The sequence below is a fragment of the Microtus pennsylvanicus genome, chromosome 6 (assembly GCF_037038515.1).
Source record: "Microtus pennsylvanicus isolate mMicPen1 chromosome 6, mMicPen1.hap1, whole genome shotgun sequence".
NCBI classification, from domain to species: Eukaryota; Metazoa; Chordata; class Mammalia; order Rodentia; family Cricetidae; genus Microtus; species Microtus pennsylvanicus.
The window spans coordinates 93,326,370-93,344,643 of NC_134584.1; the positions used below are offsets into that span (position 1 = coordinate 93,326,370).

An 18,274-nucleotide genomic window follows, 5' to 3' on the forward strand; every position below is an offset into this window, starting at 1 on the left:
CTAACCTGAGGCCCAAGCCATGACAGCAGCCCATGCTGAACACTGTCTGGATGGTCAGGATCTGGGAAGCTGGATGGTTCAGAGACCTAGGGTAGAACCAGACATGATATCCTGCTATACTCATGGATTGGTGCTTAGCTCAGTTACTGTCAGAGAGGCTGGGAGCAGATACAGAGACCTGGACCAGATATTAGACCCAGAGCCTCCTGCATTCATGCTGTGATTGTCTTCAGCTTGGGAGTGGAGGTATCTCTGATTCTTTTGCCTGCTCGTGGGACCCTTTTTCTCCTACTGGATTGCTTCATCCAGCTATGGTACTTATGGTTTATACTTAGTTTTAACTGGATCTTGCAATATCCTATTTGGTTGATATCCCTGGCAGGCCTGCTCTTTTCTGACGGGAAATGGAGGAGCAGTAGATCTGGGAGAGAGAGGAATTGGGGGGCTAGGAGAAGGGGAGGGAATGGAGGCTGTGGTCTGGATTTATTGCATGAGAGAAGAATATAAAAAAAAGAACAAAAGTTAATAAATGGGATGACCTCATGAAATGAAACAAAACTTCTATATGGCAAAGGACAACATCATTATGGTAAAGTGGCAGGCTAAAGAACAGCTTTTTATGAAACCAATTTCACATCCAATAGAGGGTTTATATCTAAAATATATGAAGAAATAAAAAAACAAGGGCACCAAGAAAACAACCCAATTTAAATATGGGATGCATAACTAGAACAGAGAGTTCTCAAAGGATCAAACACAAATGGCTGAGAAACACTTAAAGAAATGTCAATATCCTTAGTCATCAGAGAAATGCAAATCTAAACTACTTTGAGATTTCATCTTATACCAGTCAGCATCACCAAGATCAATAAAGGACACGACAGCTTCTGCTGTCAAACATGTGGGGAAAGGAAACATCTACTCATGAGTGCAGACTTGTACATCTGCAATGAAAATCAGTGTGACAGTTCCTCGAGAGGCTAGGATTAGATCTTCCTCAAAATCTAGCTATATCATCTTGGGCATATACCCAAAGGACTCTACATCCTACTACAGAGAGACTTGTTCAACCACGTATACTGCTGCTCTATTCATAATAGCCAGAAACTGGAAATAGCCTAGATGTCTATCAAGTGATGAATGGATAGTGAACATGTGACACATTTACACAATGAATACTACTCAGCTATTAAAGAAACCAAAATTATGGAATTTTTAGGTAAATGGATGGAGCTAAAAAAATTCCTGAGTAAAAAAACCCAGACCCAAAAAGACAAATTTCATGTTTTCTCTCATGTGTATACTAGTTTCTAAGCCTTTAATAGACATGATAAAACTTTTATAACCACAGCGGTTACGTATAAGTTAGGGACTTGTGTGCATGAAGCTAGGATCTCTCAAGGAAAAAAAAAAAGCCAGAGCTTTAGTTTTTGAGAGACAGCGGAGACCTGAGTGGGAGGATTAAATGGGGAGGGAGATGGATGATAAGAGTAAGAGAGAAAATATAGGGATGGAAAACTAACCCTAATGGCTACTTGAGGGGCATATGGAAACCTACTCTCTAGAAGCTTCCCAAAATATGTATATATTTGAAAGAAATATAAATGGAGTCACCAAATAAAGGGGGAGACTATGCTCCAATGCGATATCTTTCACCACCAAATAAAATATCTAGTTCCAGAAATATATCTAGTTGAATAGTTGGCCAAGTGGTCTGCATGGATTCCCCCAAACATCCCTGGGCTCTTGCCAAGGTTATTGGCAGTTTTCCACAACCTGTATAGGTTCAAGCCAGATGTGATCCCGGTGCTGAAAGGGGGAAGTGGACACACACTCCCACTCCTAATCTAGATGCTATCTGCAACTGATACCCACTTGTAAGGGAAAAGTTGGATTTCTTCAATGGGGTCTCACTGGGTATATTTATCGCATGTAATGGTAGGCCCCGTGCCCAGCAGTAGATGGCCAACACAAAACAAATTCCATGAGATTTTTGTAGACTTCTTGTTTTTAATTTATTTGTTTGGGCAGTTTTGTTTTGTGTTGTTGTTTTTTTGCTTATTTATTATGTTTTCTGATTTTGTGGTGTTTTGGGGGGATTGTTTCTTTCTTCTTTCCTTCCTTTTCTCTTTTTCTTTCTTACTGCCTGTTTTCTTTCTAAAGAGAGAGGAAGTAAGGACATGGAGTTGGGTGGGTAGAGAGGTGGGAGGATCTTGAAGGAATCAATGGAGAGGAAACTATGATTAGAATATACTGTATGGAATTTTTTTCAATAAAAATGTATGAGAAAAATTAAATTATATGACGATGGCCTATGAAATAGAGACAGTAAGGAGACCTATCATCCATCCTTCCATCCATCTATCCATCTCTATCTCAAATGGTGTTAGAATACCAGCAAGTAGTAGAGTGGTGGCTTACATGAGTCTCTGGAGACCCAGTATTGGGAGTGGAGGTGGAGGATGGCTAAGAAGAAAATAAAAAGAAGTAATAGAAATTATGGAGCTGAAAACACTACAGCAATGGAAAACAACCAACAGTGGGGCTCAGCAGGAGACATGAGTGACACAGAAAATAATACAGTCTACTTGACGGTAGAACGGTGAAACTATCAAATATAAAGAATGGGAAGAAAAAAGAAGGGTGCCATTAGACACATCAACCCATGTATCAGAAGAGAAGGGGACAAATGACGGAAGAAGTGACAGAGCTATTAAAACTGGACGTGTAACATTTGTCTACACGTACAAGAAGCTCAATAAACCGCAAGTGGAAGAAACACAAGAGGAAACACATGTAGGCACAAACTATTCAAACCTCAAAGACAGCCTTAAAAACAGCATCATGAATATGTAACTCGCAATAAGGTCAACAGGAGGCTCCTTAGAAACAATGGCTGCCCATAGCCAGTGCTTTGATGTACGAAATGTGCTAGAAGAATAACAAAACAAAACCAAAACCCAACAAGCCAACTACTAGCCAGCAGTATCAGCCTTCCAAAAATTCAAAAGAAAAGTAAAAATATTCCAAGATAACAAGTGAACCCATTTGCTAGCAGCAGGCCTGGCTTCCAGCACATACAAACAAGCCTTCTTCAGGCTGAAAGAAAAAGACACACGATGGTAACTCAAATCCGCACACATGATAGGGACCAAAAGGGCAATTACATATGTAATCACAAAAGACCAGGCAACTGTCTTTTCTTTTTTCTCTTAACTAGTTTAAAAGATAACCATTTGAAGCAATAATTATAAAATTATATTGTTGGGTTCATAACACTCAAGATAACATATATCATAAAGGACTGAGGCAGAACGGCATGGAGCAAGGAAATGACCCTGTGGTAAGGACATAAATCAGAGTGAGAAATGAAGCTGCTCTATAAGAAGAAATAAATACCCCAAATAGTATATAGGTAAATATCAAGATCTCTACAATGACAGTTTCTCATTCTCTTAACTTCATTACAGGGGCAAGATATTACATAAAGCAATAAGAACACTTCATTGTTGTTTTTAATATATGTGGGCAAAGGGGGTGGGGGAAGGAGGAAAGACAGCAACAGGGAAGAGAGGTGACTAGGATCACAACATGTTATATGCATGTATGAAAAAGTCATAACCCATTATTTTGTGCAATTAATATACATCAAGAAAAATGTCAAAATACTGGTATACTATGTACATATACATGGTTGTAACAACACCAAGGAGGGAAGGGAGAATGAAATAACATTTTTATATTCTCATGTAATGAAGTTACTACCATTTTTTTTTTTTTTGATTTTTCGAGACAGGGTTTCTCTGTGGTTTTGGAGCCTGTCCTGGAACTAGCTCTGTAGACCACGCTGGTCTCGAACTCACAGAGATCCGCCTGCCTCTGCCTCCCGAGTGCTGGGATTAAAGGCGTGCGCCACCACCGCCCGGCTTGTTACTACCATTTTTAAGTAGACTATGAGGTATATATTATAGTCCCCCAAACACTGAAAATGTTTCAATTCCAAGCAAGGAAATAACTAAAAATATAAACAGTATTATAGATCTGAAGTACAAATATTGTCTAAAGTTAGGAAAATTAGTAATAAATCATAGACATAACACTAACACTAAGGTATACTTTAAGTTTGCTTTTCCAGTTTTATAGAATCAAGAACACACTCTTACCTGAGATACACCTGTCATGGGCGAGTGAAATCAGAGGCACATTGACCTTTCCTACGTAAATATTCTCCTGGGTATCACTATCATCAAACACATAAAACCCCAGAGACTCTGACTTAAGGTAGCGATCCAAATCCATATTCATTGGCACTGGGAAACACATATGGTCATCAAACTGCGGGTCATTGCTACTGGGAATGATGGCTGTATCATGGTCTGGAAAATCAAAAAACTTGTACACAACATATGCGTGTGGCTGCAGGTGGCTTGCTCGGGACTGCAGGTTGCTGCAACATCTTACTGTAATGTGGAGTTCATTTAAGTTGCCATCAGTGGAATCTGTTGAACTGATCTGAGCAGTTGTGGGTGCTTGCTGACTCAACTGAAAAACATACATATTTATATTATAGAAATAATACAAGTAAAAGATAACTATCAGCTGCAAACCTTCCAACAAAATTTTGTAAATGGACAAAACTACATATTTTATGATAAAATTATTTTTCTCAGCGAAAAGATTCTTATCCAAAACTAACATGCTCCAAAACTGTATGTTGAAGGATCTAGCACATGTAGAAGTTCACGATCCTGTGTATTGGCGACCAAGGATATTTGTAGAAATTAGTTCTCACATCAAGTAGACCCAAGACAAAAAGTTAATGTGATGTTCTTTAATTCTGTTTAATAGCTGAGGAGCCAAGTCAGTGGTGGGTCTGAAGAGCATCCTAATCAAAGGAGACAGAGTGTGGTCTGAGATAAGCCCGAAAGGGTATAAAGCTGGATGTGAGGGCATTTCAGAAGAAATGAGCAAAAGCGCTGGGCAGAAGTGGCAATTATTCTTAGTCCCTCTGGGAACACTGACGAGCACACCGGATGTCAGAAAGCATTTCAGGAAGTGGTGAATCTTTTCTAGCTGAGATGATCCGAGACAGAGAATGCCAGTGTTCCAGTGCTTCCTTTAGTTTACACTGGAGAGCTCGCTACTGTGCCTAGAGGAACCCTTCTGCAGCACTGTCCCTGGACTGAGTGAGAGATCTGGTCTCAGTGTCTCCGGTGTGCAGTGGAAGCCTGAGCAGGTACCACTCGGCTTACCCTGGTGAGCTTGCACTCAACCAAGCAAAGCTCAGTGGAATGCTTTATAAAGTACTTCCTCTCCCTACTACCCCTCCCACAAACAATCCAATAAAGAAGAAAACCAAGAACACACTATTTCTCATCTCTAACAGATTCTTTTAAGGCGTGCCGTGAAGAACACTACAGAATGGTGATCTCTGGGAAGTGGGTGTCATGTCCTCTTTGGTTTGAGAGAGGATCTATGTTTACACATGGTCCTTTAAATTAAAGTCAAAGAAGCAATACATCCAGCAAAAGTAAGAAAGAAGACAATTTCCCATAACATTACAGGTACATAAAATGTACCTGTACAACAGAAACACGGTTGGTCCCTAGAAGCTCGTACATTTGAGAAAATACCAGAATTTACTTTGTCTGCTCTCGATGTTTCTCTGAGCACTGGCTCATTATTTTCTCCTCAGACTCTTCATTTAGCTGGCTGACATGGTGGAATATGGCTGTCAACAGCTCCCAATTTTACATGTTAGAAACATGAAGAGTTATTTTCCTTTGCTTTCAGAAAGCAAAACATGCCTGGTCCAACGGAGGCCAAGGGGATATTCCTTAATCATAACTGAGTGGACTACTGGATTGGAAATGGGAGCACTGACCACAAACCTGGCCACTGGTTTATGGGGCCCAGAACCACAGTCTCCAAGGAAAGAAGAAAGACACCTGTTACCATACACATCTCAACATGTTTCCCCATGTTCTCTCCCTGTCACTCACATACAGGTTCTTTTGATATCCATGTTATATACAAGAGGCCATCAACTCCAAATTCTATTTAACTTGATTCAGTGTATTTACTAGTTCATGGTACTAATTTGAAAATGTGGCTATGAAGCCTTGGTGAAATATAGTTAGGGAAATAGAGAGCTGCATTTAAACTCCTGGTATTTAGCAAGGAAGCATTAAGTTTGTATTCTATTTGCATTTCAGAAATCTAATGGTAGGAACCAGTTTGAAAGAAGCATAGAGAGTGATAGGATAGTTTTCCTGAACAGCAGAAGTCATTAATGAAGACCTCGTGATGTGTGATAACACCACTGTATGTCTTCTGAAACTGTCCTGAGAAGCACAAGGGATTCCTTTGTGTCAATGGAACAGCTCTGTCTTGTGGTAGTGGTTTAGTGAGTATCTACAAGCTATAAAAATACACAGAATGAACACACAAATGACGGAGAGCAAATACTGATGATGTCTGATTAAGGTATGGTGCTCAATTAATAATATTACACAGTCTCCATTTCCTGCTTTGTTTTGTTTTTCAGCACTGGGTAGTGAACCAGGAGCCTGGCAGTGCACTTGCTAGACAAGCACTATACCATAAACCTACATCCTTAGTCCTTTAAAAAATATTTGTGTTTTGATTCAGCGTCTTGTGAAGTTGCCCAGGCTTGTCTTGAATCTGTCGTTCTTGTGTCCCAGTCTCATGAAGAACTGGGATGCCAGTGATGTACCCCCATTCCCAGTTTGATTTCCACCTTTCCAGATTATTCTGTTAACTGTGTAAGATGCTACAACTGGGAAAAAATGGCAAAGTATACAGAGGCCACCTCTCTACTGTTCTTGCTACTCCCTGAGAGTCTGATTATTCTTAAATAAAAGGTCAAATTAGCTATTTGATGCTTATAAAAGAAAACAGTTTCAGTTTAAAGTGTAGGATTTAAAGATATAGTATAGAGTCCTGTGCTATAAAAGGGTTTTACAGTCAAACAAGCTTACCAATTGCATTTTCTCTGGCTTCTTAAAATTTGATGTTATATATCCTAATGCCTTTGCCCGCTCTCGATAAAGTCGAATTGCTTGATCCATGGGAACTCTTAATCGGAACCAGTATTCTACTGTGCCAAAATTTGGGATGTCTCCTTTAGTTCCTACAGATAATCAATGCATGACTTACTGTTAAAACAGTCACATAAATGAAAATATACATGGGTAAAATACACCAATGGTATTATATATTAAAGACATAAACTTTATACAAAGTAAAATAATATGACTTGCACAAATAATGTTTGATTGGGAAATAACAGAGATGAAGAAAAGTTACATCTGGAATATGAGTTTCACTGCATGTTAAATATTAAAGAGCCATATCAAACTATGATTGAGCTATTTCAACTGGTTATCATTTCAATCTTGCATATAAAGAAAAATCCAAACAGTGAATCGGATACTACACAGATTCTTCTGGATACTGTGGCATTTTTCTTTAAACAAGTTGGACTCAATCTAGCCCGACATTTACAATATACAACCTCACAATTATAAATATGGCATTCCATATTATGGTTCAACTTTGGAGGGATCTTTGGCATCCCTCCACTTCTTCGTTGGACCACAAGCATATGGAAGAGGTCATAGGTATGCCAAATAACAGCACTGTCAATGTGCCCTTGTATGGTACTCGCTGCGTGCACTCCACTCAAGCAGCCTCTCCTCTACCATGACCTTGCTCCGTGGAAGATTTCACAGCCCTAAGCTTCCATTGCAGAGCTTATGTTCTTATTACTGTACTGACCACTCAGTCTGTCTGTTCACAGGAGTGTAGTATGTATACCACACAAGTTTCTTAAGGGCAAAGACTGTAGCTGCCTTCAAAATACTTCTTCCTAAGGGACTGGTACATATGAATTCTAAATAATTGTCAAAAAGAAAATTCTGTAACTTTTTCTGAATGTTAACCATAGTATTTAAGTATACTATGTTTATTTCATCAATTTTTTCTTGGGCCATCACCGTCAATACTGAAAAAGATTTAATATCAGCCACTATTTTAAAAGCCCCCAAAGATGAGTATTACTACAGACATTTTTACTTGTAATCTACATTAATCTATCTTTGGATGGACCTGTAGTCTTTGGTGAACAGCCAGGGTTGCTGATGACAGAAGTGGGGAAAAGGTATTTAAATCTCTTGATTTCTGAGTCAGGAATCTATTATCTAAGCAAGAGTGAATCACAAAGTAAAAGCTCTATCCAGACTCTACATTGCCCTCCTTCTCTGTAAGAGGCCTCAGCTTCTGAGAACCACAAAGTCAAGTTTTCCTGCTGTACACAGGCCACTGTTTCCTTGGGTGTTCCTTCTTCCCGACCCCCACTTCAGGAGACCGCCAACACTCAGGCATTAGTCACCTTCTCTTCTTTATCTGGATTTACTTTCAATGTGGTATTGTGTGGCCCACAGGGTAAAAGTATATCTATAAGCTAATGGCTCTTACTTCTAGACCTTCATCCCTACCTTCACACAATTTACCCGTCTACCTGATACCTTGGCTCAGATGCTTAATAGGCAGGTCCACCTTGTCTAACAGAATCTTCTATTTTCTTCTTTGTATCTGCTCCTAATGGGGCGTCCCTTGTGAGTTGCATCACCACTTTCCTAGATGCTCTTGTCAGGAAATCTGCTTTATTTCCCTCACTGACCCACATTCAACTGATCAGCAAATATGCCCCCCACCCCCCGCAGACAGTTTGTCTAGCCGGGACTGACCTCAAACTCACTATGACCTTGAACTTCTGATCCTCCTGCTTCTACCTCCCAAGTGCTGTGGTTACAGACCTGCACCATGAGATAGGAGTCAAACCTAGGGTTTTGTGCATGCTGTGTAAGCACTTACCAACTGAGCTATATCCCCAGCCCAGCAAATCTTCATGGAAAGACTAAAGGACAGGCTCAAGTTAATAAACATATAGCTACTTTTCTTACCACCCTTCCCCTGCCTAATAAAATAAGGTCAAATATGATTTAAAACATTATCTTATTAATTTTGCTTTAGTGAGCACACAAAGTAATGGTGTTTCGTTGTGACATTTTCCTATGTATATACTGCTATACTTTGATTATACCTTCACTCCCCTTGCTTTTCCCCAACCCTGGCTGCCTTCCCCGAAACTGCCCCCTTGGCTTTCATGCCCATCTATTCCATGACCCTCCTGTATGCCCACATCTCATCTTCTACTTTCAAGACATATAAACATTTAAATACACACCTGGACATGTTTAAGCATCAATCTCTCATGCGATAATAAACAATAGGTCTTCCTAATTTGGCTTATTTCTCTTAGCAGAATGATGTCCAGCACCATTAATTTTCCTATATTACTATAATGTTACCCTCTGGCTGAATGGAATTCCATTGTGTATGTGTATGTTTCCTTATTGCTTCTGAGGCTGGCTCCAGGTCTTGTCTGCTGTGAACAGTGCCGCAGTTAGTACTAATGAAGGAAGCTCCTTCCGTCCTGTGGATTCTTAACTCCGGTCTCCAGTCATAGAGTTCTGGAGCACTGTGGTCACTCACACATGCCTATAGCCTTTTCTTTATTCATATTTAAATGTATTAAATGTATTTTCTCGACCTTGTCCTTATCCCTGATATTCTCTCTTGATTAGTGGAGTTTAGTCTGTTAGTGCCACTTTGCACTGTAGTTTTTTAAAAATTTCATTCACTCAAGTTTTCACATTAACTCCTTCTGTCTTAATATCCTTGCAGGATTTTTAAAAATCCATTTTTCTGACTTTCCTCTCAGCGTTACTGATTTTCTCCCAGGTCCTAATCGAGTGCATTTTCTTGTCTGTGTATCCTCTTTAAGGCCATTGGTAACTTTATTATTATTATTATTATTATTGGTTTTTCGAGACAGGGTTTCTCTGTGGCTTTGGAGCCTGTCCTGGAACTAGCTCTGTAGACCAGGCTGGTCTCGAACTCACAGAGATCCGCCTGCCTCTGCCTCCCAAGTGCTGGGATTAAAGGCGTGCGCCACCATCGCCCAGCTTCATTGGTAACTTTATTAGTCATGTCTTCACCTGCCCTTTCAATGACTTCAGTGTGTCAGAGTTCAGCAGTTAAGGTGTTATGATTTTTGAGGAGTCAATGCTTCTTGCATTTTCCTGGTTCTTGTATTGTGATTTGTGCTTCAATCTGTTTGGATATTGATCTCAGTTTTATCTGAGGATTTTCTTACTGAGCCATCTTCACTTGAGGGCCTACTGAGAAAAAGCAAACAGCACATCCATGCGTGGTACGAGACACCCCTAAATCACTCACAGCCCACTAGCATCCACCAGTGACCATGCAGACGGAGAGCTGCTGTGTAGTGTGCTATAAAGTTAATTATTGATTTTTATTTCATATGCACTTGTGTTTTGCCTTCATGTATGTCTGTGTGAGGGTGTTGACAGTTATAGGCAGTTGCGTTACAGACAGTTGTGAGTTGCTAAGTGTGTGCTGGGAATTGAACCCAGGTTCTCTAGAAGAGCAATCAGTGTTCTTAACCACTGAGCCATCTCTCCGGCCCAAGCTAAACATTATTTAGGGTAAATGTGGAAATAGAAACAATAAATGAATTAGATAAAAGAAGGATGTAGAAAACTGATAAACAAAGAGATCAGAGTTAAATAAAAGGAAAATGAAAAGTCTGGGAAGAATGCTGTGGTATATGGAGAAAAAACAAGAGACAGAAATAACAACAATAAACAAAAAGGAGATTCCCCTCCCAAACACGAAACCTTGAAAACATTAGAAAAATATAAGAATAAGACTAATATAAAACCCTAAACCAGTAAGATCAAGTAAAAATTCTACTAAGAGTATAGTGGGGGGAGAAGGCGAAACAAAATTAGGGATGAATAAGAAAGCCATAGAAAAAGCTACTGCTTTATAAGGAAACTAAAGCATTAAACAGACTTTGAATAGAAGTACTCTAAATACTATTCCCAGAAGCCATGTTTTTTTGTGTGTTTTGTCTTTAAACACCAAACTTTCAGTGCCAGTTGGCTGGTAAGATCATCTAGGTCTTGGGTAGGTGGGGGTCTACAACTATTGTTTTACTAATGAACATAAGACAAACTGTCTTCTAATGATATTATGTTTATACTGGCACTGAAAGTTTGGTGAGTGGTTGTCAGGAGAGCCTCAGGAGCTCTGAAAACAACAGGGCTGTTGTCATCGCTCTTGCCCACAGAACTACAGGGGAAGACTGTTGGTGATGACACCACACACTTCAGATACTGGTCACAGGACAATCAACCTGGAACTAAACTGGACGCTTCCCTCTGGTGGCTGGCTTTCATAGTGCCAGAAAGCGCTGTGGCTGCTAGGAACCCTGACTGGCCATACATAGCGTGGACCTGACAAGCTATAGTGTCAAGCAGTCAGGCAAGAAATGCCTACTGGTGGAACAGTACCCTGACTGGTTTGGAGTAACCAATTGCTATCTGGATGGATGTGGGGACTGCCCTATGGGAGGGAATACATGCTTGGTACTATGGTCAAAAGCATATGGCTGGTAAGATCATCTAGGTCTTGGGTGGGTGGGGGTCTACAACTGTTGTTTTACTAATGAACATAAGACAAACTGTCTTCTAATGATATTATGTTTATACGCATAGACTAGTGTTATTCTCAGCTTTGGGTAGAGAAACTCCTTTTTGCAGCAGTTCATACGAAGAGCCCTAACTGGCCAGAGAGCTAGAAATATGTGACTGTTGAGTGCTCAGTCCTAAACTGGACATCTATATGCCCTCCCCAGACCCATAAGACATTTGTAGAAAAGGGGGCTGAAAGACCATAAGAGCCAGAGGGTAGGGGAGCTACTATAAAACAATTCTGGATATGGCAAGGCCATTTCAAAGGTGAACACTCAGCAGCTGTGGGTACCTTGCACAAGACATGAACAACATTTTTTTATGGATGGCGGGAGGGTGGGAGTGGGTTTGGCTCATGAGGCCCCACTCTCTCCTGAGGAGCTACTGCCAGTTAATGGTTACCAGGGGAAGAGGTAACATCTCTTCAGCAGTATAGAGATTAGTATAGTGTCCATAATCCAGGAAAGAGCCCTGTACTCGTGCTCAACCAAGCTGCCCTAACTAAACAGGAGTGGGAAGAGATGGCGAGGAAGGAGGAAGGGTAGGGAAGAAGAGTGTCAGTACAAGCAGCAGGGAGGGAGAACAAGTGCACTCGCACTGGGGAGTGAGTACACACGGTGTACTTATGCTTTCACTAGTTAAAAATTAAAAGCAATAAATTAAAAAGTATTTTGGAAGAAAAGGAAAGTGGAAACACAAAAGAAAAAAAGAATTTTAGAAAATTAAAAATAAAATAGACTGACCAATAAGGAAAATTATGTGCAAACAGACAAATATAGAAAATGGAATAAATAAAACCATAACTTTTCAGTATTATGAAATGAAAACACCACTATTGCAAGTGTATTAAAAAGAAAAACATGGAAGTACAGGGGAAATTTTTTTGTTTCTTTATTTTTCAAGACTGGGTTTTTCTGTGTAGCCCTGGCTATTGTGGAACTCACTTTGTAGACCAGGCTGGCCTCAAACTCGAGATTCTCCTGTCTCTGCCTCCTGAGTGCTGGGCTTAAAGGTGTATACCACAGCCAAGCCAAGAAATTTTTTAAAAAAGGAACAAACAAGAGGAAGTGTTAGACTGACTTCTTTGGAGTTTCTGATAATAGGAGATGATTTCAGTGCTGTGCATAGATGTAGGGGGAGAGTTATGAACTCTTATCTCTTCTGGGATCTGTGCTGGTGGTGAATCTGTTTCAGACAAGTGTCTGATGTCTGCCAAAGCCTTTTCACCTTAGTTGTTACTCTTCTTTACATACCACAAGCCTCTCTGGCTCATTGAGCTTTACAGTTGGTGGACTGGGCAGGTTCTCTTGCCTTTACTATATATACATATATACTATATATCTATAGTATATATATATATATATATATATAGATATAGATATTACATCTATATGTATGTGTGTGTGTGTGCACTTATCTTCTCCTCTAGGCTTAGGCGTTGTCTGCCTTATTTACCATTTACCACTAACTAGTATTCCTATAACTCAGTGTTGACATATCTTCAGAAGCATTTGAAGAATGTAGTACAATGAACATTTTAAGTATCAATATCAAAATAAACATTTGACTTCCTAAAGTTTAATGGCTATTTATAAAGATCATAATCATTAATAGCTATTTTGCACCACCATTCATGATATTAAAGATAGTTCAATCACTTGTAAGCAAAGATCTGTCCCTATCCAAAATGCCCTTAATGTATAAGATAGGAAACAAATTAGGGGCTGGAGAAATGGCTCAGTAGTTAGGAGCAGTGGGTGCTCCTCTAGACGACCCAGGTTCAATTCCAGAACACGCATGGCAGCTCAAACTGTCTGTAACTCCAGTTCCAGGGGAGCCATGGCACCAAGCATGCATGTGGTACACACACACACACACACACACACACACACACACACACAGATGCAGAATAACTGTACACATAAAATAAAATAAATCTTTAAAAATAAAGATACAAATGAAGAATGCCAGTGAACACATAAGCCAATGTAGCGATTCAAATATCCAAAGATCACAAACTGTACTTACCAACTAAACTTGCTGTGCAAAATATTCGGCTGCTTTTTTCTAGAATCTCATGGAATTTCAACTGACAAGCTGCAATTGTTTCGTAATCTGTGCTGTAGGCTTGGTGGAGCTCCAGAGTGACAGTGTTCTTCTGAATATACTGCAAAAATAAGTCGTTTACGTGGACAAGATATTGAGAAGTGAAGTTATATTCTGGGTGAAGGCCTCGAACAATGGGAGTGGTCTGCAGTTCAAAGTCATAGAAAGCATAGGTACAGAAAGTGACAGGCTCTTTGTCACCAGATGCCTGCAGGGCTTCAGGAGAAAAGGTGACTTTATTGATATGGATTTCAAACAGGTTTTCTCCTCGTTCCAGGTGGATGGTTTCATCAAATTCATCAACAGAGTCATCTGGCATGATTTCCGCTTTAAATTTGTACTGCTTAGTGCCGTAGGCGATGTCCTTTAACTGGGCTGCAAGGGAAGGCAAAGTTTAGACATGTCAACATGCCCACATGTGCAGATGCACGCTAGTTTCCGAGGCAGCTGGATGTCTGCAGCTTTCAGCAATATTCTTCACCTTAAAGTCTATAACTGTACTGCTATTTTCTTCAAATAATGCTCATTAACAACAAAAATCCCTCAAGACTTGCTTTGACACCAGTCATTAAACAACAAAATTACAACTTCAAAATATATGCAGCTCTAATTCATCAATTTACAATTAAAAGAATAAAAATAAAAACAATTATACCTTCAGTTGTAAGATAGCCTTAGCAGAAAGAGGAAGAAGAAAGGGCAGGTGACAGCTGACGTCACTATTCAGATGCCATGCGCTCCTCTAGCTTTGCTGTATCCTACAGAGTAGACCTCTTTTGTCTCCAATACCATCTCTTTAGTTTAATAGGATACGTCTGCTCTCCTTGCGGGGAGGTAATGGATATGCCCTACATCTCAATTATGGTGATAGTTTTACAGTTGTATACACAGGCCTAAACTAAACTAACTTATACTTTAAACCCTCAGTTAAAATTGTATCAGTTATACTTTATAAGGTTGTTTTTTCAAGGTTATGCATCTTTCTAAATGCACAGCTTCCCCCTAGTATTACGCTTACATTTCCAGAAGGAATAAAATGTGTCTCCATGCCCCTAAAAGACACTCCTGCACAAGGTCTGCCTTAGTCCTCTGTGAAAGTACCCTTCAAAAGTCACCAGGAGCCAGTTCAGCTCTAGACTGGGCAGTGTCTGACCTTCTGTTATTTCTTTTCTTTGTTTCAGGGTAATGAACACTCTCCTTTTAAAACTATTACTCTATCTTGACTTCCATGTCATTGTCCCCCTCCTCTTATGTCTGTTTTCATCCTATAGGTCTTTCTCTCTGCAGGTTTGCTGGTTTCTACATTGGTAAGCACTAGTCTCTTTGATGTCCACTGTCTTCAGTACTTGAGTAGTCTATCTCATCAGTAACTTTATAGTCTTAAAAGTTATTGGGGATCTGAAAAATCTTTTGATAACTATTGATAACTATTTATACTTACTGAAAAGAAAAAACGTCTTTTTACATGTAACAACAATAACCTATTATATGTTAAAATAAATCATAGCATTTATCTTTTTCAAAGTTATAATTTCCAAAAAAGTAAGGAGAGTGGCATTCTTTTAATCCTTTCAAATTTTTAAAAAAACATTTTTATAAATGTCTTCCTGGTCTGGCTTAATAGCAAAGAATATGGAATATGGATCTGTAGTTGGGTCTAATCTATTGTGATGTCACACATCATATAGCCTCCGGAAACTCCATTATAAACTTGTAAGAAAATAAAAATGATAAAGGCAAATAACATATTATTATAAAACTAGTTTTATCAGTGCAGACTTCTACAGCAGTTTAGGTTGAGAACCTGGGGGTACTTTGAGAACTTCTTGGTTATGAAGAAGAACTAACTAAATGCCTTTATTTGACTGAACAAAACTTTCCAGGAGTCAAAGATCACTATGTACCTTTTGTTCCATGCAGTACTCAATAAAAGTTTGTTTCATGGAATCTTACTGATTAAAAAGGAGGTCACTAAGTGAAGATTCTTCATTCAAGTCTTTGCAAGCCTTTACCGGCAGGCTTTATTTTGGCCCCTGTACTCAACTATTCATTCCATAAACACAATCAAAGCCTCTAAGGCATCATAAACAAACAGTAGACAGCAAGAACACAGATGGGGAAACCTGAAGCACTGCTGTTGAGTTTCCAATGCAGAAACTCTAGGGATGATATTTGTAGGCAGAGACTACTTGCTCTTTTCCTGGCTGCTAAGACCCAAAATAATCACACAAAAACTGTATTATTACAACACTGCTTGGCCTATTAGCTCACACTTCTTATTGGCTAGCTCTTATATCTTAAATGAACCCATTTCTATTAATCTGTGTATCACCACATGGTTGTTGCCTACCAGTAATGTTCCATCTGGTGTCTGCTGTCTGTCTCCTGCTGCAGCTACATGGCTTCTCCCTGACTCTACCTACTCTCTCTTCCTCTATCTGCTTGGAATTTCTGCCTTGCCCTATTCTGTGCTATAAAAGGCCCAAAGAAGTTTCCTTTTTTTGGTTTTTCGAGACAGGGTTTCTCTGTGGTTTTGGAGCCTGTCCTGGAACTAGCTCTGTAGACCAGGCTGGTCTCGAACTCACAGAGATCCACCTGCCTCTGCCTCCCGAGTGCTGGGATTAAAGGCGTGCACTTCTACCGCCCAAAGAAGTTTCTTTATTAACCAAATGTATTCACAGCATACAGAGGGAAATCCCACATCACCTCCCCTTTTCTGTCTAAATAAAAAGGAAGGTTTTTACTCTGACCTAGTAAAGTTACATATAATAAAACAGGTATCAAACAAGAATTACAGTTACAATATTTATATCTACTTTATCTTTTATTATAACTAAAGAAAACTGTAATTATAACTAATATTTCACAGCATACAGAGGGAAATCCCACATCAGATATTCATACCATAGCAGGTATCAGTGAAACAATGGCAATATAATACACAATATAATGTTCTATCTACAGAACATACAGATTTCACAGAAGATATGGGTCCATCACATACACACACACAGACTCCACCCTAGGACATACAGATTTCACAGAAGATAAGGGGCCATCACATACATACACAAGTGCGCATGCATGTGTGCATGTGTGTGTGACAGACACAAACGCTCTACCCCAAGAATAAGAAAAATCATCCTAGATGTGAAGTGAGACAAGTGGCAGAAAGAAGCGGAGGGTTGTTGTGGCTTCTAGCTGGGGAAGTGCATAAAGTTTCCACTGTCACTTGAGATACAAAGTACACATACAGCTGGAGGCAGTACGGAACCTTCTGTGTTTACATCCATTCTTAAGATAGGATCTCTCTAGATAGCCCAGGCTGACCATGAATCATCATGGTGGGCAAGCTGGCTTTGAATCTGTATTCCTCCTGCTTTATCCCCTAGAAAACTGGGATTCCACGCATGTACTGCCACAAAGAGCTCTTTAAGATAACGTCTGTATTTGCTAAATTTGGAAAATCACTCTGGGGGCATTTCAGGTAAAGGGATGGTGGTTGACTCAAGCAGAGCCATTTCCTGGCATGCTAAGCACCAAGTTAGATTTTGAAATACAGAAGGGTATTATCTTGATGTCAAGGAAGAAAAGAAGTTTAGGCAGAAAAACATCAGGAACAAAAGCTGGTGCTGGGAATGGGCAAAGTGAAATCTGATAAAGAGCAAGCACTTAGAACCGGCTAAGATGCTCATGCCGCTAGAGGGGAAATCACAAAGGTGTGTGAGACTTGAGTCTGTGACACTTTATGACCACTTTGAAATCTTGATCGCCATACTGAATCTGAAAGCAGCGAATTGTTGAAAATTCCTACTAAACATTCTTCAGTAGAAGAGAATAAGATGAAATAGTCATTTGGTAACTTATTCCAGCTTCAAACTTTGAAAAAAACAGAGCAGGAAGATATTGTGAGTAAGGGTTTGGACGGCATTCTCAACTGCCATAAAACTGTGCACACTGTACCTTCAAGCTTCTGGATGCGTGCAGTCCGGATATCAAGAAGATGAACATATTGTTCCACTTTGAGTTCATAATCTTGCTGCAAATTTTCCATCTTCTGAGTCACCGCCTCAACTTCCATCTAAAAATAAAAGACAGCAAGGTCCACTACTTATGATTATCCTATTTGCATCTGTCAAAGCGACTTTGAGCCAAGCATTTGAAGATGGAGCTGTAAAACCACCATGCTAGGATTCAAACATTTCCTAGACGGAACTCAAGGCTACCATGTTATGAATCAAGTACTTCTAGTTGGAGTTTCAAAGCCAGGATGATTTTGACATTGTTTGGATGGCTAGCAGGAGCTCTAAATCACAGTGCCCACCTGTCACAAAGCTTACAGGGCAGTGGCTTCCTCTTTTGCAGCCAAATGTTCACACTATTGAAAGCTGACAGGACAGCTGTGACGGGGCTTTTGGACGGTCAGACCTCAGTGACACTAGTGGAGGTGAGGTTCCTGCCTCCAGGAACTTCCCTAGGCCAAGGCTTCAATCATCTGCTTTGAAACTATTTCCCCAACTCTA

General features: G+C 39.8%; 1 protein-coding gene across 2 annotated transcripts in view; it reads right to left on the reverse strand.

The window, feature by feature from the left end:
- Rpgrip1l (RPGRIP1 like) overlaps positions 1-18,274 on the reverse strand; it is a 113,941-nt gene that overhangs the window by 53,678 nt on the left and 41,989 nt on the right. For both annotated transcript variants that reach the window (XM_075976873.1, XM_075976874.1), the window contains exons 14-17: positions 17,715-17,832; positions 13,674-14,126; positions 7,002-7,153; positions 4,164-4,542 (exon numbers count right to left, since the gene is read on the reverse strand). In XM_075976873.1, the coding sequence (XP_075832988.1) occupies positions 4,164-4,542; positions 7,002-7,153; positions 13,674-14,126; positions 17,715-17,832 (1,102 nt within the window). The remainder of the gene's footprint in view (positions 1-4,163; positions 4,543-7,001; positions 7,154-13,673; positions 14,127-17,714; positions 17,833-18,274) is intronic.